The sequence below is a fragment of the Hemibagrus wyckioides genome, linkage group LG05 (genome assembly GCF_019097595.1).
Source record: "Hemibagrus wyckioides isolate EC202008001 linkage group LG05, SWU_Hwy_1.0, whole genome shotgun sequence".
NCBI lineage: Eukaryota > Metazoa > Chordata > Actinopteri > Siluriformes > Bagridae > Hemibagrus > Hemibagrus wyckioides.
Window position 1 is genome coordinate 22,924,828 of NC_080714.1, and position 25,413 is coordinate 22,950,240.

The following is a 25,413-nucleotide window of genomic DNA, read 5'->3' on the forward strand; positions in this document are numbered from 1 at the left end:
CAGCATTAACGACGGATTACTGCACACACGGGTGAGCCAGCGCGTCGGCTAATAACTGAATAAGCCAGGACTGGTTAAGACATATTTTGTCTCCGTGTAATCGTGTGAAGAGTGAATGTACTGAAGTGATGCACTGCAATGAATTGTGTATGCCTCGACGCAGGTTGGCGAAACGGACAGAACAGCGCGCGCCGCATGCATGCACGACTCCTGTAAAAAAAAAAAAAATGGGCGGACCGCTGACTGACCCAGCTATGGAAACATTAGCACAGACTCCTGACACACCTGCTGATTACTGATGCACACGTTTATAAAGATTTTTCACCCTCCACACACCCCGACATGATGCATTTCCCCCACACATAGTTTGGCACGTACCCAGAGCTCGGTGCCCCAGCTGCAGCTCAGGGATTCGGGGCAATTCCTCCGCGATAATCCTCTGCTCGAATGCATGGTTGATTCGTAATAGATCACTTATTTAATTTTTTTTAGCAAAAATTACTGATCCAGGGGTTTACAATAATACCGTCAAGGGTGTAAACCTCGACCGGTGATTAGAGGTCCGTTTTCACCTCCGCATGCTGCCAGTTGCAGGCGATCAGCCTCGGCCGTCGGATATGAAGCTAATCTCTCTCTCTCTCTCTCTCTCTCTCTCTCTGCACTCGCCTCTTCTCCTGCATTAATTCAGTCAGCCGCTTGGGACAGCACACACACAGCCCGGAATGATGGGCTAATCGGGTTAAATAACGCAAGCTAGTCCGGCAAAAAAATAATTACATGCAAATACGGTTCTGTATAACTACTAGTTAAATATTTAAAAGCAATTTTTTTTGTAAAAAAATATATATTTAGGATTATCATTAAATTGTGTTAACGTATAACATTCAATAAAGTTAAATGCACTAGATATAACGATTTACCTTCGCAAAAATAGAAGAGATTCCCTAACGCGTCATGCTTTTATTTTGACAGCAAGCACGGTTGTATCCCAAATGGATTTCGGTTGGAAACAAAGTTCACTACATTTGGTCTAAAAGCTATCATTTCTTACCCTACGTAGGGCGCGTTTATGTGTAACAAGGCACAAATTGGAAATCATCCCAAAGCGAGATTTCTTGTGGATGAGGAGAACTTCCTGTTGGCAACCAGCAACAGTTTTTCGGTTTCTAGGCAGTTTTCTAAGATAAACGCTGCAGGATATATATATATTTTTTTAGATAACAGCTGGAATATCAACTTCGTGAAATAACTGAACTTGTATCTAAATATTTTAAAAATTGCTATAAAATTACTGACAAATACAACACATATGTTAACTCCCCTTTTTTTTAGCCGTTAGAGGAATAGCGCCGTTGCCTCGCGACAGTTGTGTTTGTTAACAAGCTAACGGGTTAGCAGGTAGACTAAAGGGATTTGTTTTGGTGGGAACGGGTTTTTGTATAAAATAAATAAAAGATAAAAAAATAAATAAAAAATGAGTGAACAGCTGAAGTTCATCGTGGAGCAGCTGAACCGAGAGCCATTCAAGAAGAACTTTAATTTAATCACTTTTGACTCTCTCGAGCCGATGCAGCTTCTGCAGGTCCTCAATGATGTTTTGGCTGAAATTGACTCAAAGGTAAAAAACTGCTTCAGATTCATGGGCTTAGATGCTTAATCTATCAAGAGTATGATCTAATGTCATTCCTGATAACGCTGTGCATTCTGAAAATCATCCCAGGTCAGTATAAATTGTTGCAGATGTTCTTTATGTGTTGAATATATCTAGGCAGTCCCATTTTACTATTAAAAGTTCACTTAGGTTTATATCTGACTGTTCAGTCCAATTATGAGCATCTCATGCATAACTGATTATTTCACCCAGTTATAATTTACTGTATTATTTGAGCACAGGTACGAAGATAGACATCATCACCAGAACGACTGGAGTTCCTTCTTTAGACATGCAGTTATACCCATGATGCAGGAAAAAAATATGACTTATTTCTTCACCAGGAATCCGAGACTATTCCTTAATCTTCACTGACAGATTTCCCCCCTCTCTGGATGGTAGTGGATCCTAGTGGAGTCTATCCTTGGACCACTGTTGCTGTGTCCCAGTTCACTTACTATCCATACTACATAGATTGCAAGTTTGGAATTGAAGTGTCCCAAATGTAACCAGATGCTCTTTTTTTCCCTGATTGATTTTCACATTGTGGTTGTATCTTTGGGTAATTTTCTGTTTACAAAAGCTCCTTGCGTGAGGGAAGAGAGGTTTTGTGATGGTAGGAAGGAGGAGCACATTTAAGAGAGGTGTACACCGATCAGGCATAACATTATGAGCAGTGAGAGGTGAAGTGAATAACACTGATGATCTCCTCATCATGGCACCTGTTAGTGGGTGGGATATATTAGGCAGCAAGTGAACATTTTGTCCTCAAAGTCGATGTGTTAGAAGCAGGAAACATGGACAAGCGTAAGGATTTGAGCGAGTTTGACGAAGGGCCAAATTGTGATGGCTAGACAACTGGATCAGAGCATCTCCAAAACTGCATCTCTTGTGGGGTGTTCCCGGTCTGCAGTGGTCAGTACCTATCAAAAGTATCCTTTAAGTCTTCTCATTTGGGAGGTGGCACTCATGGAGGCTCCACCTCTCAACTTACAAGATCTGCTGCTAACATCTTGGCGCCAGATACCACAGCACACCTGCAGGGATCTAGTGGAGTCCATGCTGAGACGGGTCAGGGCTGATCTTGCAGCAAAAAGGGGACCAACACAATATTAGGCAGGTTGTCATAATGTTATGTCTGATCGGTGTAGATGAAATATAGAAAAATAAATCATAGGAGTGTAGTATAAGTAGGCAAAATGGGATCCAGCATGGGCATGAGATGGGACACCAGTACAAAGAGCACACATTCCCATACAATGTTACTCTTTCCTTTGAACGTGAAAAACATCACATAGACAGCAACCCAAGCTCAAGACCCTGGTGCTCTTAGGTGGTGTGATTGCTATCTTCTGTACCACCCCAACAAGTTATAAAAAACAATATATAAATATATATTTACAGCATGTAATGTCGAACTTTTCACTCTCCTTTAATTGTAAGAAAATAAATACAATACCGGACCCATGGACCCCTTCACTACAGATTTTTTTAAGCACATAAAAGTATGATATGGTCTACATGTTAACAGTTTTCTATTTATTATATATAATATTTATTGTCTTATATTTCAGCAAGCCCTTGATATCCGAGAAGAAATGCCTGAGCAGACGGTGAAAAGGATGTTCACTCTGTTGGGGATGTTGAAATACAAACCAGCTGGAGGCTTCTCTGATGTGTAAGTTGAATGTAATGTGTTAGTTAATGTATAAGTTTTAATGTAAGTAAAGCAGAATGGCTGTTAATGTGGCAAGGGATCAACATTTATCAGTATCACAGGGCAGAATTTTCTGATCTGATTAGTCAGAAGGTCTTAATTCTTTTCTTTTACTGCTACTCTGAAAGGCAAAGCTCATGTTTTATTTTAATTCGCTCATTTTAAAATGTTATCATTTCTGTAGTTACAACTTAAACAGGGACTTGACTGGCAGATACTCCCCTTAGACATAATAGAGAAAAACATGTAATGGTTGAAATGGCGTTTTGTACGAGAAGACTTTCATTTAGCATTTTTCGAAGGGGTCTCATTGGAGGAAGTAGTATCAGTGCTCTGTGTCAGGTTGTGCCAGGTTCTTTGAAGACCCAGGAAAGTCTTCTGGAAGAAGGAGATTTACATTAAATGTAGCTATAAATAAATAAAGTATGACAGGTGATTCTTTTATACACTGATCAGCCATAACTTTATGAGCAGTGACAGGTGAAGTGAATAAAACTGATGATCTCCTCATCATGGTACCTGATAGTGGGTGGGATATATTAGGCAGCAAGTGAACATTTTGTCCTCAAAGTTGATGTGTTAGAAGGAGGAAAAATGGACAAGTGTAAGGATTTACAAGGACCAAATTGTGATGGCTAGACCACTGGATCAGAGCATCTCCAGAACTGCAGCTCTTGTGGGGTGTTCCTGGTCTGCAGTGGTCAGTATCTATAAAAAGTATCCTCCAAGTCCTGTAAGTATCAGAACATCTCCAAAACTGCAGCTCTTGTGGGGTGTTCCCGGTCTGCAGTGGTCAGTATCTATCAAAAGTGGTCCAAGGAATGAACAGTGGTGAACCGGTGACAGGGTCATGGGCGGCCAAGGCTAACTGATGCACGTGGGGAGTGAAGGCTGGCCCGTGTGATCCTATCCAACAGACGAGCTACTGTTGCTCAAATTGCTGAAGAAGTTAATGCTGGTTCTGATAGAAAGGTGTCAGGATACACAGTGCATCATGGAGCAGGGCTGTTTTGGCAGCAAAAGGTGGACCAACACAATATTAGGCAGGTGGTCTGTTCAGTGTAAATGACTAAATTAACAGCACTGATTTTTTTTTAATTTGTGTGGTAGAAGGGGTGTTAAACACTTTGCTGTTATTAATAACTAATCACTGTGGTAACAATATCTCCACTTCATCTCATGCTGCATCACACCACCTCATCACTGATTATTTTCCTATAATACCATCTCATTATGTTTTAAAGAAATGCTAACAGAACATAGCATAGTAAAAGATTCATACCTCTAAAATGCTAAACAGTGCATTGTAAATGTAAATATGGATGTTCCTGCTTCCCTTATCACTAAACCCGAGTTTCTGCTCCTCTCTGTTTTCCAGGAGCAGTTTTCGGCAGGGTCTGGTGACGGGCAGTAAGCCGGTGGTGCACCCCATCCTGCACTGGCTGCTGCAGAGAGTTCCTGAGCTGAAGAAGAGGGCCTATCTGGCTCGCTTTCTCGTCAAGCTAGACGTGCCCACCGAGTTCCTTGCTGATGAGGTCATCTCAGAAGTCTACCACCAGGTCTGTGCTCATTTTGGAGTCGATGGACACAATGTTTTCACTGAAACAGCTTGTATTACATTTTAAAAATAGGACATCGTTATGCTATTTTCAGTGCAGCGTAATTGGAAATTGGGTTATAACTTTTTTTTATAACATTATTACAACTGAATCTGATATCAATGCGGTGGCGAGTTTTGTAACAGGCTTTGGTTTTATGCACGTTTGGCGAAAAGAGGAAATGATAAACATGGTTAAATTTTGTGTAATAAATAACATCAGTGTTAATTCTTACAGTTTAATTGTGATTCAGTTCAGCTCATAAACGCAGCAGTATTCATGCGACTGAACAGAATATTTTCTTCATTTTCTCTCCTTTATGCAGCATACTGCACTTTTTGTGACATTTTATACATTTAGAACTGTATGTGATTCTTTTGTGATGTATTATTCCTATAGTATGAAGAGTTGGTAGAGGGATTCAAGAATTACCATAAGGAGTGTGAACAGCTAAGGAACTTTGGACTTTCTGCAGCTGAGATTCGACGAGTAAGAGGATCATTTACTCTTTTACACTTACATACATGGACAAGCGTAAGGATTTGAGCAAGTTTGACGAAGGGCCAAATTGTGATGGCTAGACCACTGGATCAGAGCATCTCCAAAACTGCAGCTCTTGTGGGGTGTTCCTGGTCTGCAGTGGTCAGTATCTATCAAAATTGGTCCAAGGAAGGAACAGTGGTGAACCGGCGATAGGGTCATGGGCAGCCAAGGCTCACTGATGCATGTGGGGAGTGGCTCGTGTGATCTGATCCAACAGACGAGCTACTGTTGCTCAAATTACCGAAGAAGTTAATGCTGGTTCTGATAGAATGTGCATGACGAGTCAGGGTTGTTTTGGCAGTGAAAGCGGGATCAGTACAATATTTGGTCATAATGTTATGCCTGCTCAAAGACAAAATGTTAAAATAAAGCAAATTTTATTTTGTTTTCTTGGCTCTAAAGAGTAAAAAGAATAAAAAAAAAAACTCTTAAAAGTTTTTTAAGAATAAAAATTCCTACTGCAACTTCTTGTAACTATAATAGTAAAACATGGAAATTGTTTCAATATAAATCGATGTAACACTGTCTGTCATGAAGCCATTCATTTAATCCATATAATAAAAAAAGCTATTTTTTTAAACCAAGTAAGTTGTATGTTTTTAAAAATCATGGATGGAATTTGTTACTGCAGGACATTTCAGCTATGGAGGAAGAGAAGGATCAGCTGATTAAAAGAGTGGAACGTCTGAGAAAGCGGGTAAGAAAAGCCTTTGGCTTCAATAGTACAATGTTTGTCTCATGAAGAATAAAAATTTTTTTTTTGCATTGTAGACAAATGTGTTCAACCTTACAGAGTGTGTATTACTTCATTTGTCCACAAGGTGGAGTCTGTGTCTAACCATCAGCGCATGCTAGAAGTGGCCAGCCAGCTTCGGGTGGAAAAGGAAAGAGAGGAATCTCTGGCTCATCAGAAACAAGAGCAAAAGAACCAGGTACATCCTGTGTTCTTTCTAATAATTAAAAAAATATATATATATATGTAAGCTTTGTTATTCAGTGCTTCATGTGAAACATTAGATATATATAGACCAATAGTTGCTTCTTTCCTAGCTAAGAATCCGTTTCTGAAGTGTGTTCCACATGCAGAATGTGTGGTTGTGCATTTCAGCTGTTCCAGGCTGAACAGAGAAGGCAGAGGTGTCAGCTCCAGCTGAAAGACTTGCGACAGGCAGCAGCAGATGCCAAGCCTGAGAGTGAGTAGACCATGGAAAAAGTCTCTGTGTCCTGACGGACCATAACAGAGGTCAAATAGACGTCATCTGCCCCGGCGGCCCACTAAACAGACCCTATTTAATCATATGAAGGCTTCACATGATGTCTTTTATAGGCATCACTCATATTCCAGCACGTGTCTGAACTACGGTGTGCATTGTAATTTTCCAGATCACTAGATTTTTAACAGAAAACTTTAGATGACATTTATTTTTTGCCGCAGTTTTTTTTTGTCTGTGTTCATTTTTTCTCTAAAATTAGCAGGTGTTATTTTGCAAATGAACTGTCTGCACTGCATATATAGTGTGTCATGTGGGAGTGTGCTGTGAGAGCGTAGTGCCAAAAGGCTTCTCTATTGCAGGCCTGGTGAAGAGACTGGAGGAGGAGATTAAGTTCAACTCCTACATGGCATCAGACAAGCTGCCCAAAGAGTTGGAGCGCATCCGAAGCAAAGTGCGCTACCTGCAGAAGGTGGCGTCCGAGCCGGCCATGGGCCATGCCGAGCTTGATGAGCTGGAAGAGAAGGTCACTCTGCAGTGCTTGTTTTATCCGGGTCTTAGTTCTAATCTCAGCACAACACCTTTCACCTGGAGTAGTTTGACAAATGAGAATCTTTCTCGTTTTCCTCTTTAGCTCAAATGTAGTCACATTTAATTACATTTTTTCTCCTTGAACTGTACACTGTTAATATTAACCTAATGTTGTAACCAGTAATTGAAGCTTATAACCTCCAATATAACACTGCATGAATAACTCATCACACACTAATTTGTTAAGTAATCTAAATTTCCAGATTCATATGACTTTCTGTTAAAAAGGGGACACTCTTTCTCAGCATAAAAATATAAAATGTTTGTTAGGCTTGATGAAAATAATGTAGTTTATATATATGCCCCTTCCAACATGACTGCACACCAGTGCACAAAGCAAGGTCCATAAAGACATGGATGAGAGAGTTTGATGGTGAGGAACTTCACTGGCCTGCACAGAGTCCTGACCTCAACCCGATAGAACACCTTTGGGATGAATTAGAGCGGAGACTGTGAGCCAGGCCAAAATTGGGACGTCTGCCTTTACATGCACATGAATGTAATATGGAGTTGGCCCGCCCTTTGCAGCTATAACAGCTTCAGCTCTTCTGGGAAGACTTTCCATGAGGTTTAGGAGTGTGTTTATGGGAATTTTTGACCATTCCACTAGAAGTGCATTTGTGAGGTCAGGCACTGATGTTGGACGAGAAGGTCTGGCTCACAGTCTCCGCTCTAATTCATCCCAAAGGTGTTCTATCGGGTTGAGGTTAGGGCTCTGGCAAGTTCCTCCACACCAAACTGTGCACAGTGCACCAATTGTGCACTGGTGTGCAGTCATGTTGGAACAGGAAGCGGTCATCCCCAAACTGTTCCAACAAAGTTGGGAGCATGAAATTGTCCAAAATGTCTTGGTCTGCTGAAGCATTAAGAGTTCCTTTCACTGGAACTAAGGGGCCAACCCCAACCCCTGAAAAACAACACCTGAATTCAACTATTTGGAGGGGTGTCCCAAAACTTTTGCCAATATAGTGTAAGTTTATATACATTTCTACACATTTATACCACAGCAGTGTTAAATTCATTAATCACATTGGCCTAATTAATTGTCTTTAACATTAGGGCGCTGACAGTTGTGGCAGCCGTAATTCCAATCACGCTTTCTTTCTTGTTTGATTTATTAGCCTTGTATCTCTAATTCAAACTAAAGAAGCAAATTACAAATACAAACCATTTCTGCATGGATGATCATCTACATTTGCAGTAAAGAAGAAATTGCTGCTGCATTAAAAAGTTATTTCGTAAAACTGAGCTTGCAAATGTACATAATTATCCATGATTATTAGCTGCACAGCATCCTATTTTTCATTCCCTAATGTTCTCCAGATCATTTAACTTCCTGCTTGTGTTCTGCTATTTTTGTTTTTTTATGATTTTTATTTTTTATTTTTATGAACCCTAGACAGTTATTTTTGTTTCTCCTGCTGACCAGATTAAAGAGCTAAATCAGATGAACCAGGCGATGGAGAAGAAGATGACCAGGACTGACCCAATGGATGATAATCTCACTCTTTATAGACAGCAGGTAGGAGTGTTTTTGTCTGTCCCATTACTTGGAGCCATTTTTACTGAGGCCTAATTCTTAGATTGCCATCTGCATATTTTTTGAATAAATCAAGATTCATCAGATTCACCAAACGATTTGTTTCAATTTCGGTTAACTACTTTAGACCCAAGATTACTGTTGGCTGGCTGGAGTAGAATCTAATGTAGGCTTGGCTGCAATGTATCCCATCCTCTTCAAGGTTTAATATGGGTTGTCATCTGTCAGCTTATTCTCATCTGGCTACTCTTAACAACGACTGCCGCCACATCATTGGTTATTTTATATTATTGAATAATTGCATGCATTAGCAGGGGAAGAGGTGTTCTTAATAAAGTGTCTACCAGGAGTAAACGTAAGAGTGTCAGTTTTGCAAGTTGCATCCCTCCCTTCTCCTGTATCTATTAAGACACAGCTTTGAACCTGAAAGAATGACTGATGTCTGTGATTGTTTCATCTTGTAAATAGCCAGATGTTTATCATCATTGCATAATATTTGCATCATGTTTTCAAAATCAAAATGTTGCCTTCTCTTTTATTCAATAGATAGTACAGCAGATCTGATTGAGTTTTTGATAGACCCTGCATGGTGGCACATCATTGGAAACCTTTAAAAATGTAAAAATGTTTGTTAGGCCTCCATCATCGCGCGTAAGAAGGAGGCGAAGGCAGAGGAGCTTCAGGAGTCCAGGGAGGAGATGAACGCCATCACAAGAGAGCTTAACGCTAAGAGTCAGGCTGTTGGACAGGGAGGAGTCGAGATCATCCGCTCAGACGAGGTACAGCACAGCTACACACACTAAAACTATCACAGGTTTACCCCACTTCACCATTCAGTACAGTAACTTGTACATACAAGGACTAACATGTACATACAAGATAGTCGCTACAAATTAGGCTCCAAAGTACTGCTGCAAAGGGTGTGTAATTATGCACATAACAATGATGCTAGAGTTTTTCAGTTCTAGACAGCTATGTGTTAAAGAAAGTAAATAACTCAAAAAGTAATAGTCTCACTTTTTATTCCCTGTTATTCTGTACAATAAAGCTACTCATACACACCGTGCACTATGAATGTTTTTGCACACAGTTCCCTTTATTTTAGTGTTTAATACATTTTAGTACATTTTCTCAGTGTTTTTTTTTTTTATTCACAAGTCTTAATCATACATTTAGATTTAGTTTTTTGAGTTTTAATGTGCCATATTTGCTGTTGTTATTCAGCGATATTTTTGCGAACGCAATTAATTAGTATGGAAAGTGAAATGTAAATGTGATAGTAGTATTGAAATGTACATTTTTGGAGTGTGGACTTGTAAACTAAAAAAGTATGCTAAAAGGAAGAAGCCATAAGGTCTAGAGTGGATACATGGGTAAATGTTCTTCTAAACTGGACTACGTTGAGTCTAAATGTTACTTGGTAGAATAATGCTACTGCTTGCACATTGATCTTCTGTGTACTCTGTTCTCTCTGCTTTAAAATTGAAATTTTAGTCTCCTCTCATTAAACTAATACATGTCTGTACTGTATGTCCCTCATCAGGAATCTGCACATCATCCTAAATAGCATTGTGGTGTTAATGTTCCTGTCTCTGCTCTCTGTCTGTATCCTCCCACACTGTTGGTCTGTCTGTCCGTCCGTCCGTCTGTCTGGGTGGTTGGTAGATTCCAGATGCCCTTGTGCAGTGAGATGGGAGGCAGAGGAGATAGAGAGGCACAGAGGCTAAAATAGCCCCCACCATGTCTTTCCACTTGCTTCAGTCGTATCGTCCCTGTTTGATAAGGCTCGCTTCTGTATGTGGCTCTTCCAACTGTGAACGGCCGCAACAGTACACCAGCCATTGATAATGAAACAAGATAGTGGGAAACAGGAAGGAACACTAATTAGGAAGGAACAAAAAAAAGAAGTCAAACAGAAAAGTGAACAAAGAACTCCTGTGTGTGTTTACCCATAGAATTCTGGACAGTTTTTTTGCTCATCAACAACTCGTGTTTTATCACCATCAAAAATGCAGCTTTTGAGAAATAAGCCCAAAATGGACCACAAAGTAATGCAAATGTCCATGAAAGTACATGGTGTATGTCGGTGTGTGCTTGTACGGGTGTGGAGGATGTTTAAGACGGAGCTCTGGGATGGATTATGCCCTTGTATGGTCACACAATGGCACTGCACCGATTTAAAAATGGAGAGAGAGGGGCACAAGGGGTTCATAGCTGTTGTAATGAAACCGACATTTAATAGATCCGTGTAAATAGAGCAAGCCTTTCAAACAGCAGCTGGTCCATATCCCAAAATCCACGTGTGTGAATGTGTGTGCTCTGCTCTCTCTCTCTCTCTCTCTCTCTCTCTCTTTTAAAACCTGCAAACTTGTAATAAGTCAAAAAAAGATAAGGAGGTCTGCTTTGCTTTAGGTCTTAAGCTTAGTTTAAATTGAATTAGCTTTTTATATAAAGTTGTAATCTGTATAATCCATAGTTCATTCATGGTCTTTTGGAGATGAAATAGTAAAATTTACATTTGATGACAAAGAGCAGAAACATACTGCCATCAAAGGATTATGTTTTATCACATTGCAGGCAAAACAATAAGATGGAGAATTGTAATTAAATAAAGGAAAACGCCGAAGTGGCCATCAAGGTCTTTTAACATTGCATTCATTTATTTGTTTGAAATTAAAAAGAGAAAGCAATGAAATATTAACAATGCCACATAATTGTCCATTTTGGCCCTGTCAATCGCACTGGCACTAGACTGTCTGGGAGCTAATGTATGTGGAAGAGGGCAGATGCTTTTGTGCTTTTTGCCTAGTGTATTTCCCTATGACGTAGCATGAGCAGCTCTTTAATAAAAATAGATGGTGAGTAGGAATTGGCAGATGCCCAAAATGGGGGGAATTATTTAACTAATAACATTATTTATCTAATTTTTAACTATTGAACTATGAACAGAGTTGATCTACCTATTCAACAGGCTATTCTCAGGTTAAGATGTGTACCCTAAAACCTTATTCTGTTTTCATGAAAGATACGATCAACATATCACACAGCAATTTTGGGCGATTGAAATATTCTTAAATTGCAGCACTGGGAAATCCTGTTGATTTTCTTTTTCCAGCTGCCATGTCATCCTCCTTTATCATCAACCCCTTGCTATATTTAAACAGCTCGTAGTGATCTACATCAGCAGTACATCAGGCACTAACGGCATTTTCTAATCTACCCATCTTACTACTTGTCTAGTAGTTGCTTATAAACATGCTGGGCAATCAAGATAAGAAAGAAGGCAAAGCAATACTTTACATAGTTTTCATCCTTTTATACATTTTAGAAAATGTTAACGTTTAACCATGTTAAAATATATGGTGGTGAAACTTTTGACTGGCACCAGACTGATAACATGATTAAAGATCATCTTTGCCAAATGCTAACAGCTTCTATTACTGATTCAGTTACAGCAGTATCTTGTGTCACGGGGACATGCTTATCTGATTTTTCTCTATTTTTCACGTCAGGCCTTAAAAAGTAAGATCCACTGCACAACCTACCTTCTCTTTGTGCAGTCAATGTAAATGCAACAGTTACTAACAATGATTTATTTGCCCCCCAATGCCTCTGCATTTTATTTCCATTTCACTGTGACGATTGCCAACGCATGTGGTGGCTAATTTAGCCACTGTCACTTGACGGCAATTTGTAATGAGAGAAAACAAGGGAACGCTACCCAGCACAATTGTTGCCTATAATCCCCCCAACCTTGTCTGCCCTTGATGTCCCGAAATACACAAAGGGTAAACTCTGACACACAAGCGCCACATTCCCTGAGTGACACACGACACACTGTGATTTCTGAGGTTGCTTTCTACATTTATAGCTGCTGGCTGTAGTGACAGCAGGGCGGTCCAAGCAATGTCCTTTTGCAGGAACTGCCAGATGACGAAGGATCTTTACACCCCTGGCCACGTGCCTGCAGGCTCAAGTTACTTTTGTTATGGACCGAGAAGACATCCCTGAGGGACACCGCTCCACTGCCAAAATCGTCTTTTTAACAAATAATATAAAAAAGCATCCCCTGAAAAAAGTATCCCAATACCAACACAAGTAGGATTTCATTCAGACATTATTTTATTATTATTATTATTATTATTAATTATTATTGCTTTTTTTTAAAACTATTATAGTTACAATTAATATTGCTGAACATCCTCAGAACATGTAAAAGACAAAAAATGAAAATAAAAAAATAAATTTTTTCATAGTCCAGAGCAAGCAAAGGTCTCTGTTTTGAAGACATTGCTGTGGTGGAAACAATACTAACTGTTACAAATCGCTGACGCTGGAGACTCCTTCCATAAATGTTATAGAAACATTTCCATATAAAAAGGTTTAGTACATAAACTTCCATAGGTGAATAATAAGATGTTTGCACATCTGTTAATTATTGGCCTTAGATTGCAGTGTAAATCATTTTTACTATAGTTATTATAATACAACAATTTTATTAATATTAAACTATTAAAGAATTTGAATTAACTTTTTCTGGCAAATCAGATTAGAGAATTCAGCAGCGTTTGATTAATCCTTTGTGCATGAATTGTGGTTTAGTCACTTGTGCATGAATGATGCATGCAAAGACCCTCAGATAGGAACCTGTGTGCAAGCCTGATGTTTATTCCTGTTGGAATCTTCCTCTCAGCTCCCTGCTCACTATAGATCTAGCATAGCACTTTTACATACTCTGATATGACCTGTCAGTTATTTATTTTTGCATGTGCTTTCCACATCCAAACTTGATCCGGAGTGTCCCTCATGGTTTTTGATTTGTTGCTTGTTATCTCTGTGTTGTTCACAGTTTAAGAAGTACGTTGCCAAGATGCGTGGCAAGAACATCGTTTATAAGAAGAAGCGTCAGGAGATGGCAGAGCTGAAGACTGAGTTTGGCATTCTACAGAGGACGGAGGAGGTCCTTCGCCAGCGCCACACTGCTACACAACAGCACCTGGTATTAAAATGGCCCTCCTTGTTGCTATGTGCTCTTCAATTATATCTTCACATTGTGCCAGTTAACTCACACTGTTTGATTTCGCTTTGTTTGAAATCAGCTCTGTCCTAACCTTTCCTTTATTCCCATCTCTTCCTTTTCCTCTTATCTTCTATATGGAAATCCCGCGTATTTCCATATATTCATTTATGTAAATTTTGCAATTTTGTTCAAATTATTCATAGTAGGTGACGATTTTAATCTAAACAGCTCAAGGTTGGAGGAAGGTTACGGCCTCTTTTTCCTGCTATATGTGTGATAGAGAATCAAGAAAGAGAAACTTTTCTATACTGAAAAAGAAGGGAAATCTCTTTTTCAGTAAGTCAACTGAAATGGAAGTCAATATAGGACAATATAGAAAAACTAACAGCATGGTCCGGAGTGTGTTGCTCTTTACATACTTTCCATTACACTGTAAGTGAGTTTAGACATCAGTCCTATAAGGACAGCTTTAGGATTCAAACTCATGACTGCTCAGTCAATAGAAAAGAATCCACTGAGCCATCACTACACATAATCCCCAGCACTCACTGATAAATGAGATCTGTTGCTTGTTTCAACTATATTTCATCTAACTACATTCAGCAAATCATGATTCTTTCGTCTGATGTCTCAGTCCAACGCTCTGTCCCTGACCCTGTCCTGATCAAGCATCCATCCCCATTCAGATTTCATTGCGTTCACATGAAGTTACAGCACCTTCCTGGAAATGACTTCACACCTTTGAACCCTCCCAGCCATGGACCTGCTGATAGCCCTTTTGACGCAGGAGGTTTGAGCCCGAGCTATTTGTGAGCAGCATTTGCTCTCTGGCTACGTGCGAGGCTGTTCTTAGGCAAGAGAGAGAGTTTTGTGGTGGTTGTGCGAGCCTAGACCCCCCTTGTGGCAGCTGTCCTTCTGTTTCTCGTTCTCTCTTTCTCTTTCTCTCTCTCTCTCTCTCTCTGTCTCTCTCTCTCTCTAAGAAAGCCATCCATAAATGTGACCAACACACACGATCCCTAACTTACTGTCGTACATAGACCACCAACAATATCTTCATTCACACGCATGTACACACAGCATTGATACAAAATCATAACACTGTGGCACAAAGTACTTGTTATGAGTTGTGTTTGCTTAGTAGCTGTTGAAAGCTGTGGGTGCTGTGTATGTGGAGCAGCAGGTCGCCAGGCTAACTATATGTAGGCTCTAACGAGGAGTTGTGCTGACAGATATACATCTTTAAGTTCCCAGGGTCTCTGACCTTTACGAACCCACATAGTGTGGTCGTGTATGTAGGATTACCACTGCTGTAATTTCTGAGACAAGAACAGAAACCCTGCTTACTGTTTGACTTATGATCAGTTGTTGTGCTTATTCTTTACAATCGCAGCTTATGATTTCAGGACACTAAATTGATAAGGCATTCTCTCATGTCTGTCCTTATCATTTTGTTTGTTGTAGTGTAATGGTTGAAATCTGAAATTCTTATTATATGGTTGTTTTAAACATTTTATGAAGCTCAATCTTTTTCAGGACAAAGAAACATTGTAGGTCTGATCACACATGTTCTTCCCCCACAATTATTTCAGATCTCCTTCTAATTCCGACCAAGCTTTCCCCTGTCATACAACAGGCACGTGTCTGGGAGCTATGTGAAGCTAGCCAACCCATATTGTTTTAAAGCTTGCTGTATCAAAGAACGCTCATAGAAAAAAATCACTATCTACCCTCTTCCACATACATGAACTGCCCATGATTGGGTAGTGGCACTGTGATTGATTGACAGGGAAAGTGTATACTATCTGTCCCACCTAAAGAGCATGGCCAATTTTGCTCTTATCACTGTCATGATTTGTAACATTAAATGTAACTATAAGTGGATTGCATGCAGTATTTGCAATAAGTAAATATTTTTCTTAGCATTGAGAATTTACTGCTTTATATAATCAATAAAACTCTTGGGGATGTGCAGTTACTGAAAAATAGTTTTAACATAAATATATCAGTATAATCCAGGCCCATATTATAAACAGTATCTGTTAGTGTAGTGTGAAGGCTCTGTCTAGTGAGGTGAGCTCTGACCGTGTAGACATGACTCTTCACAGAGTGCTTAACACCCTCAGAGGCTTATTGTGTTTCCAGGCTTTCAGTAGCATCATACCTTTTCTTCGTAGTGCATGAGCACTGATTATACCTGCAAATGAGACTCAAATGACTCTTCTCAGGAGACATCGGATCTAGACTCTAATGTAGCCATCTTTTTTTTTTCCAGCAATCCCTGGAGGCTCAGAGAGGGATCTCGGGCTTCAGCGAGACACAGGAGGAACTGGAGAGAGTCTCTGCTATCAAAAGTGAATTGGATGAGCTGAAGGGGCGCAGGTTGGACAACATGTCTGAGATGGTGAGCAGATAATAAGAAGGCTCATCGGAGATGTTTCTGTTATTCTTATATTTCCCCATATATTCCATCGAGGGTAGAAATTTTAAAAAGCTTGACATTGTCACGTATGCTGTGTATTGCATCAGTTTGTGTGGTGTTCTTTGGCTTCATGTTTTTGTTCATTAATGAGCGCTGTGGGCTTATGGGACAATGCTGCTGCCCCCAGTGAGATCTGTAACTGCCCTGGCACTCCGCTTGCTTTGGGTTGCTACAGAAACTAGAAGAAAGCAACTGCTGTAAGGCAATATTGGGACTTGAAGTTGCACAAAAGGCTCCAGTTGCACATGAGGAAACAGCGGATCTGAAAATGACACGTTAATATGACATTTTGGATAACAATACATCATATGTATTTTACAGCTGCATTTGTTCTTTGTACATCTGAAGGAGTTACTATAAAATGTATAAGAAACAGCATGAGAGCATTAAAATAAACATCTTACAACTAACTATTTTTAGTGCTACTGTCATAGAAAATTCATCAACACCATCAGATTTGGGAATTCAACAGCACTATGGTATAAATTCATAATGAAGTGGGCCAGTTAAGTGAAAAATGCAAACTGTCCAGTACAGGAGGTTTCGAGAACTAGAATGAAGAAAGTTTGATATAGCACTTAACTGTGGTCATTTGTGTCGTTTCAGGTGAAGAAGATCAATTCAGCAATATCAGAGAAGAAGACGGCTCTCTCTCCATTAATAAAGGAGCTGAGGCCACTTCGCCAGGAGTGCCAGGTGTGGGAACTAGAACGAAACTACAGGGGATTGTACAACACATACTGCCCCTGGGAACATAATGTAAAATGAAACAGATATAATATGTAGGTGTTGAATTAAACATTCAGCAAAGTTATTATGAAAACAAGATTAAGCAAGTGTAGTTTAGCTGCACCACAGGCTGCTGCTCAGGCATTTGAAAAGCCAGTCACATCACTATAGCAACCTCTGCAAAGCAGTAGAACTTGAGAAGGATCAGAGATGCATTGCTTTTTATTTACCACTTTTATTTATCCGGCAGATGCATCTTTACAATATTTCTTACAAGTAAAAATCTTGCTTGAAGGGTCCGGAAGTGGGTCATTGGCCAGCCTGAAATTTGAATGTTTGATTAACCACTTAGCCACTGCCCACTGCTCTATCATCAACAGTACCATGATTAGCAATCACTGATGAAACATCATTAAAGTTTATATTTTACTTAATTTAATTTCTATACGTCATATATAATCATTCAATTTGATAAGCAGCACATCTTTCCTAGACATCTTAATGGACCTGGAAAAACTAAATATATATATAGAATAAAAAGAAAACAGCTGATCTGACCAAAGAACTATCAAGATTGTACTACAATACGTGTCCAAGTGTGCTGAATAATACAATATAATAATGTATGAAGTGCATGTAGATGTCATTTACTTAACACCAATTATTCATGCTTGTCTTATGCATATTGAGTTTCCTCAAGACCAAAAGATTAGCCGTATTGGAATTAACTGTAAAAAAAAAAAAAATTCTGTTTATCTAAACCAGGAGCTTTCTCAGGAATATGAAGAGAAAAAAGGTCTGTATGACACTTGCTCTGCTGGATTGGAAAGCAACAGATCCAAACTGGAGCAGGTATAGTGGCCTATAGTATTCTCACACAAAGCCTTTGTACATGCAGAATGGAGTCTTTTGTAAATAGGAGCTGTTTTAGTAAAGTCTTTAAATGTGCTATGTGTCTAGGAGGTCAGGACCCTGAGAGAGGAGACATCACAAGGAGAAAACCTCTATCACCAAATCAACTGTATGAGAGAGGTATGATCCATCCTCAAAAAAAAAAAACACAGCCCCTGAAATCTACTGTTTTCTTACTTTAGTACGCCTCTCCATCCATTCGCAGATCACTGAGATTCAAATGCAGCGGGCAGCGGATGAAATGAAGATCTATGTGTCCTCAGACCCTCAGACACGGAAAAAGTCCATTAGGTATCCAGATGCTTCACTGTTCACACCTGCTCATTCATATGTAAATTCTCTGAACGTGGACACGAACAAAGCAGCTCCGTCTGAGCTTATTTTAAGCAATACGTTCCCCATATGCCCTCGCTCTTCATAACATGGAAATGTGGGACAGTTTTCTGTGTCTCTCATTTTAGTGATGCTTAGAGGTGCTCCACTACTGTGTCCTATTCTTGGTTTCTTCATTACTTCAGTCGGGCAGTCATTAGAGGACAATAGAGGTCTTTTCATATAGAAGTGTATTTTCTTTGAAGAATTCATTAACCCCTAAGGTATGAGTTCGGCACCAAAAGAGTGGCCTAGAATCAGATTCTGTGGGAGGTTCAGATGTTAAGGTATATCTCACATGAATTGCAATAAATTGTCTCTTATCTTGGCCTTTTTGTTATATCTGAGTTTTAGGAACCATTTTGTTCAAAGCCAGAGTTTTATCTTACAGCATGAAGAATGCACCAGTGTTGGTTTGCATCACTCTGCATAAAATACTTTATTAGCACTCTAGTTTTCTGATATGTTAATTGACACTAACTTCACCATCCACCCACCATCTAATCCACAACTATAACACAGCACATCACTAATACACCACCCAATCCTCAACTCAAATAAAATACACCACCCAATCCTCAACTCAAATAAAATACACCACCCAATCCTCAACTCAAATAAAATACACCACCCAATCCTCAACATGAATACAGAACACCGCCCAATCCACAACTCAAATAAAATACACCGCCCAATCCTCAACTCAAATAAAATACACCGCCCAATCCACAACTCAAATAAAATACACCACCCAATCCTCAACTCAAATAAAATACACCACCCAATCCTCAACATGAATACAGAACACCGCCCAATCCACAACTCAAATAAAATACACCACCCAATCCTCAACATGAATACAGAACACCGCCCAATCCACAACTCAAATAAAATACACCACCCAGTCCTCAACATGAATACAGAACACCGCCCAATCCACAACTCAAATAAAATACACCACCCAATCCTCAACATGAATACAGCACACCGCCCAATCCACAACTCAAATAAAATACACCACCCAATCCTCAACATGAATACAGAACACCGCCCAATCCACAACTCAAATAAAATACACCACCCAATCCTCAACATGAATACAGAACACCGTCCAATCCACAACTCAAATAAAATACACCACCCAATCCTCAACTCAAATAAAATACACCGCCCAATCCTCAACTCAAATAAAATACACCACCCAATCCTCAACATGAATACAGAACACCGTCCAATCCACAACTCAAATAAAATACACCACCCAATCCTCAACATGAATACAGAACACCGCCCAATCCTCAACTCAAATAAAATACACCACCCAATCCTCAACTCAAATAAAATACACCACCCAATCCTCAACATGAATACAGAACACCGCCCAATCCACAACTCAAATAAAATACACCACCCAATCCTCAACATGAATACAGCACACCGCCCAATCCACAACTCAAATAAAATACACCACCCAATCCTCAACATGAATACAGAACACCGCCCAATCCACAACTCAAATAAAATACACCACCCAATCCTCAACATGAATACAGAACACCGTCCAATCCACAACTCAAATAAAATACACCGCCCAATCCTCAACTCAAATAAAATACACCGCCCAATCCTCAACTCAAATAAAATACACCACCCAATCCTCAACATGAATACAGAACACCGCCCAATCCACAACTCAAATAAAATACACCACCCAATCCTCAACATGAATACAGAACACCGCCCAATCCACAACTCAAATAAAATACACCACCCAATCCACAACTCAAATAAAATACACCACCCAATCCTCAACTCAAATAAAATACACCACCCAATCCTCAACATGAATACAGCACACCGCCCAATCCACAACTCAAATAAAATACACCACCCAATCCACAACTCAAATAAAATACACCACCCAATCCTCAACATGAATACAGAACACCGCCCAATCCTCAACTCAAATAAAATACACCACCCAATCCACAACATGAATACAGAACACCGTCCAATCCACAACTCAAATAAAATACACCGCCCAATCCTCAACTCAAATAAAATACACCACCCAATCCTCAACTCAAATAAAATACACCACCCAATCCTCAACTCAAATAAAATACACCACCCAATCCTCAACATGAATACAGCACACCGCCCAATCCACAACTCAAATAAAATACACCACCCAATCCTCAACATGAATACAGAACACTGTCCAATCCACAACTCAAATAAAATACACCACCCAATCCTCAACATGAATACAGAACACCGCCCAATCCTCAACTCAAATAAAATACACCACCCAATCCACAACATGAATACAGAACACCGTCCAATCCACAACTCAAATAAAATACACCACCCAATCCTCAACTCAAATAAAATACATCACCCAATCCTCAACTCAAATAAAATACACCACCCAATCCTCAACATGAATACAGAACACCGCCCAATCCACAACTCAAATAAAATACACCGCCCAATCCTCAACATGAATACAGAACACCGCCCAATCCACAACTCAAATAAAATACACCGCCCAATCCACAACTCAAATAAAATACACCACCCAATCCTCAACTCAAATAAAATACACCACCCAATCCTCAACATGAATACAGAACACCGTCCAATCCACAACTCAAATAAAATACACCACCCAATCCTCAACATGAATACAGAACACCGTCCAATCCACAACTCAAATAAAATACACCACCCAATCCTCAACTCAAATAAAATACATCACCCAATCCTCAACTCAAATAAAATACACCACCCAATTCTCAACATGAATACAGAAGACCGCCCAATCAATACAATAAAATACAGTAATACCTCGCAGATCCATGTCTCACAATTCGCGACTTCACTGAACCGTGAAATTTTCATTGGAACCTAACTAATTTGCATCTGTGAATTTTCCGCAGACCCGAGAAATCCTCACAAAATCCTGCAAAAGTGTTTATGGTTAATTTCGTGGCCATTTATACATTTTCATGCTTTTTAATGTGAAATTATTTTTTAAAAATTGTTTATTAATTTAGTAATATAAATATTAAAATAAAATCAACAAAATTTCAAGATAAATAAAATATAAATGTTATTTTAATGATATCACATCACGTTCATACAGTACAGCCATTACGACATGCTATTGGCTGGAAGGTTCAAGAAAGCTGATTGGATGGTAGCTACAATGCTTTGTATGCGTGATGTTGCAGTTCATCTCCCCGCCTCTTGTGCTCTGGTATATTCCGTGAATAAGTGATCTTTGTGATTTTTTTCTTGGTTTTTATACAGGCAATGCTTTACTCTATTTTTACGTCAAACATTTATTTCTTTTTCAAGGGTACAGTATGAAGCTAATTTTTAAATGAAATAAATATGGGGTCATTTTTAGGGTACAAATAAGCATTTACAGTACAATATTAGCATATTTAGTGGCTCCACCAAACATCCGCAAAACCTTGTCATTCATGATGGATCTTGGAACATAACCTTGCAGATGTGTGAGGTATTACTGTACACCACCCAATCCACAACTCAAATAAAATACACCACACAGTCCTCAACTCAAATAAAATACACCACACAGCCCTCAACATGAATCCAGAACACCACTAAATCCTATTGTTAGAACTTTTTCCAGAACTGCTGTTATAGAAAATGAATTAACACAGATAATAAAGGAGACTAAACACATTGGAACTGCTCTACTTTACAGGGAGCAGTATATCAAGAACATTGCAGAGCAGGAATCTTTGGGCAAGGTAAATCTTTTGGCTTCTCAAATTGTCTGTCAAATCCTGTAGCCTCGTAACCCCAACCACCATCCCACGCACACCCACACACACTCTTACCCAGTCTTGTGTGCTTAAAGCAAGTTGATGATAGGTGACAGCAGGGGCATGGCCTCTGCTATATTCCTGTAATGCTGCATCATGCTTCAGTTACACAGAAGCATGTGAATTATATGGCAGTGATGAACGGCATTAAGAAGGACCTCCTGACATGACAGACATATATGTAATGGTATATTTCTTTGATTCATTTCTATTATTTTTATTAGCAGTTATTTAGTGAGTGATTCAAGAAAGCAGGATTACATGGTGAGCAAGACAGGAGAAATGGAAGGAGAAAGAAACATGGGAGAAACATTTCTCAATAAAATAGGTTGAAAGGTCATTTAGAGGCATGCTAACAATGCTATCGTTTTCCTCTGCGCACTAACAGAAGCTCCGTGAGGAGCAGAAGCAGGTGAAGGAGAGCCATGGGCCCAACATGAAGCAGGTGCGCATGTGGAAGGATCTGGAACAGCTGCTAGAGTGTAAGAAGCAGTGCAACCTGCGAGCCCAGAGCCAGGCGTCCATCGGTCAGGTGATCCAGGAGAGTGGAGAGGACCGTCTGATTCTCTAACTAATCCACACAGCCCATTAACGTTTCTAGATCTTTTTTTATTTGAACCATTCATTGGAATACTATTCTGCTTTGATAAAGCAATGTGTGTTCAGAGCTTACAGAGAACAATAATGACTTTGCTGCTAAAAGCTTCCCTTCTTTTTTCTCCCCATCAGTACAGTACACGGTACATTTTGGTCTTGCTTTTCAAAACGGAGAAAAATCTCCTTCTTTGGACATAAGTACCTGGAGTTGGGAGATTTTTTGTGGAGATAACCAGTGAAGCACTCTGAGAGAGAGAACACGTGTTCGCAGAGGTGTTCCATGGATAAGGGGTTTCAAAAATTCAAACAAGTCCCTCATCTCCATTTTGACGCGTCTTTAAGAATAGTGCTACAATCCATGTGTTGGAAGATAACAGCGAACAAAGTGTTACACTTTGAACACGCCTGCATACGGTTATTTTTGGAAGCAGCAGTCATGACCTTGGACAGAAGAGCTGTCCAATTTAGGAATTCGGCCGGTCCTTCTTTTGTTTTCCGTCACCGAGGGGCAGAGGTAATCAGCAGAGCTACGTCTACAACTCCTCCCCTGTTAGTGCACATGAATGAGTCTCGCACTTTTGCGTAATATAGCAAGAGCTATTGATAATAAAATAAATTGTTAAGTGTTACATGAGCTTCTTTTATATCTGCACTCAACCAAATTAACACAAATTTTTAAGCATTAAAGCTACTATTCTTCTGTCATTAAAAGTAAGAAATGAAACTTATGCATATGAATATATCGGAAGATATCCCACAATGCTGTAGTGTGATGTGTCCTGATGTGAAATGGATGATTTTCTTATACCTGCACTTCCTGAAATGTTTTATTCCTCTTACACCATAGCAATTTACCAACCAGTACTCTACAATTTTTTGAGAAATCATAACACATCATATTTTAAAACCAATACACATATAGTTAGAATGAGTATAGTGGAATGTTCATGAGACAAGATGATGCCTGGTCTTACTTACATTCTAGCAGATATTAAAAGTGCTTCTCTTTTTTTGAGAAATTGGAATGTACAAAGTCTTCTGTTCTGAAAACTTTAACATGGCAGAAAGCATACTGGCCACTCGAAAGAGCTGACACCAGAGACTATTTACATAAATATCAAATATAATATCTACCGAAAGCATCACCATATCAATGAGTATACATTATTCTTTGTTACATAACATAGTTTTAATCTCTTTATTGTTAGATTAGGATTAGATTATGCAGATTGTCCCAGAACAATCAACGATTACATGTTAGAATGAGGGAGTTAATATAAAACTAAGGAATAAAGCATACCAGAGTTGAATTATCATTACGCATAGCATTTTTTACTCCTTCTATAACACCTGGGGGTTTAGAGACAGTTGTGGTATAACCAGAGATATCACCCAATACTATACTAAAGTAGTAAAAAATAATAGCAAGTGACCATCAGTGAAATGTAGAATTCATGGCAACCTCTCATACCATGAAAAGTAGAAATAATGACAATAATGCGGTGGTATAATTATATTATCCTCCTACTAAAGGTCATTTAAAGTGCTTAATATAGTCTACACTGAACTCAACTGAAAGTCACCAGAAATTCCCCAAAAAAGCATTGCAGCAGTCAACATCTGGCTGTCGCCTTGGAGTAGAACAAATGGGACTAGCCCTTTGTGGGTGTCCTAGGAATCTACTGGTGTGTTTTAGACGTATTTGATAAATATCTGCTGGTCAGAACTATAGGTTGAGTCCTGTTGCTTGGCATTATACATAACAGTCCTATCTGGAACAGCAGCTTTTAAAAATAGAAACAGGGGGTCATGAGGTCCACAGTGCCAAGATAACTGTTTTGCTGCATGTTTCAAACATTCATACTTTCGCTCACTGGGTTTTATGGCACCCTGGAGGCCACAAAAATAATCTTCATTCATGCTTGTAGGAAGTCGTGTGTATCATTTTTGACTTGAATTAATAGGACACTCAATTTTAAGATATAAATGCTGCAAAAATGTGGTGTTCTTTTCTCCTGGTGTCATTAGACAAGACATCATTAGTTGGGAAGATTTCACACAACAGCTTCCTAAAGTGGTCAAGTTATTGAACATGGAAACTACAGCAACCACAGATGTGCTATACAGGATTTCACAACAAGCTCTCAAACTAATGATAAGGAAGCTAAGAAAGAAGCCAGGAGTCACTTGAAAAAAGTCGCAGGATGACCTGAAAGTACCCTACAGCCACGCTTCAAAGTCTAGTGGAAAGAAGAGTAGAGGTGGTTATAAGGGCAAGGGGGTTGTGTGGTGGACAATCAGGATTAATATCCATGTTTTTGGAATACTTTTGGCCATATAGTGAGTCCATCTTGAACCTTGTAACCTTGTGGAATTTAAAATGATTTGCCAAGAGGAATGAGCTAAAAGTGAACCACAATTCTACAAAAAACGTATTACTTCTTAGTACTTGATGCTGTAATTGCTGACAAACATGGCAACAAAGTAATAATGCTGGTCATTTGTGACGTCCAAATACATTTTTGTTTTATTTTTTGTTTCATCTTACATACATACTTTTTGCTAATCATTTTAAGTATAAAGTCAAAAGTAA

General features: G+C 39.3%; 2 protein-coding genes across 9 annotated transcripts in view; one reads left to right on the forward strand and one right to left on the reverse strand.

The window, feature by feature from the left end:
* Window positions 1-657, reverse strand: part of fnbp1a (formin binding protein 1a) — a 29,829-nt gene extending 29,172 nt beyond the window's left edge. For all 8 annotated transcript variants that reach the window (XM_058390677.1, XM_058390683.1, XM_058390678.1 and 5 more), the window contains exon 1: window positions 379-657. In XM_058390677.1, coding sequence (XP_058246660.1) covers window positions 379-453 — 75 coding nt within the window. In that variant the 5' untranslated portion in view covers window positions 454-657. The remainder of the gene's footprint in view (window positions 1-378) is intronic.
* Window positions 658-1,120: 463 nt separating this feature from the next.
* On the forward strand, window positions 1,121-24,051 carry ift81 (intraflagellar transport 81 homolog). Its single transcript, XM_058389190.1, has 18 exons — window positions 1,121-1,618; window positions 3,226-3,329; window positions 4,747-4,927; window positions 5,366-5,455; window positions 6,141-6,206; window positions 6,331-6,441; window positions 6,618-6,702; window positions 7,083-7,246; window positions 8,741-8,833; window positions 9,487-9,630; window positions 13,701-13,850; window positions 16,144-16,272; window positions 16,957-17,046; window positions 17,845-17,931; window positions 18,040-18,111; window positions 18,197-18,282; window positions 22,103-22,148; window positions 22,612-24,051. Exons 1-18 carry the CDS (start codon window positions 1,475-1,477, stop codon window positions 22,792-22,794), a joined length of 2,025 nt encoding a protein of 674 aa, XP_058245173.1. The 5' UTR covers window positions 1,121-1,474; the 3' UTR covers window positions 22,795-24,051.
* The last annotated feature ends 1,362 nt before the right edge of the window (window positions 24,052-25,413 follow it).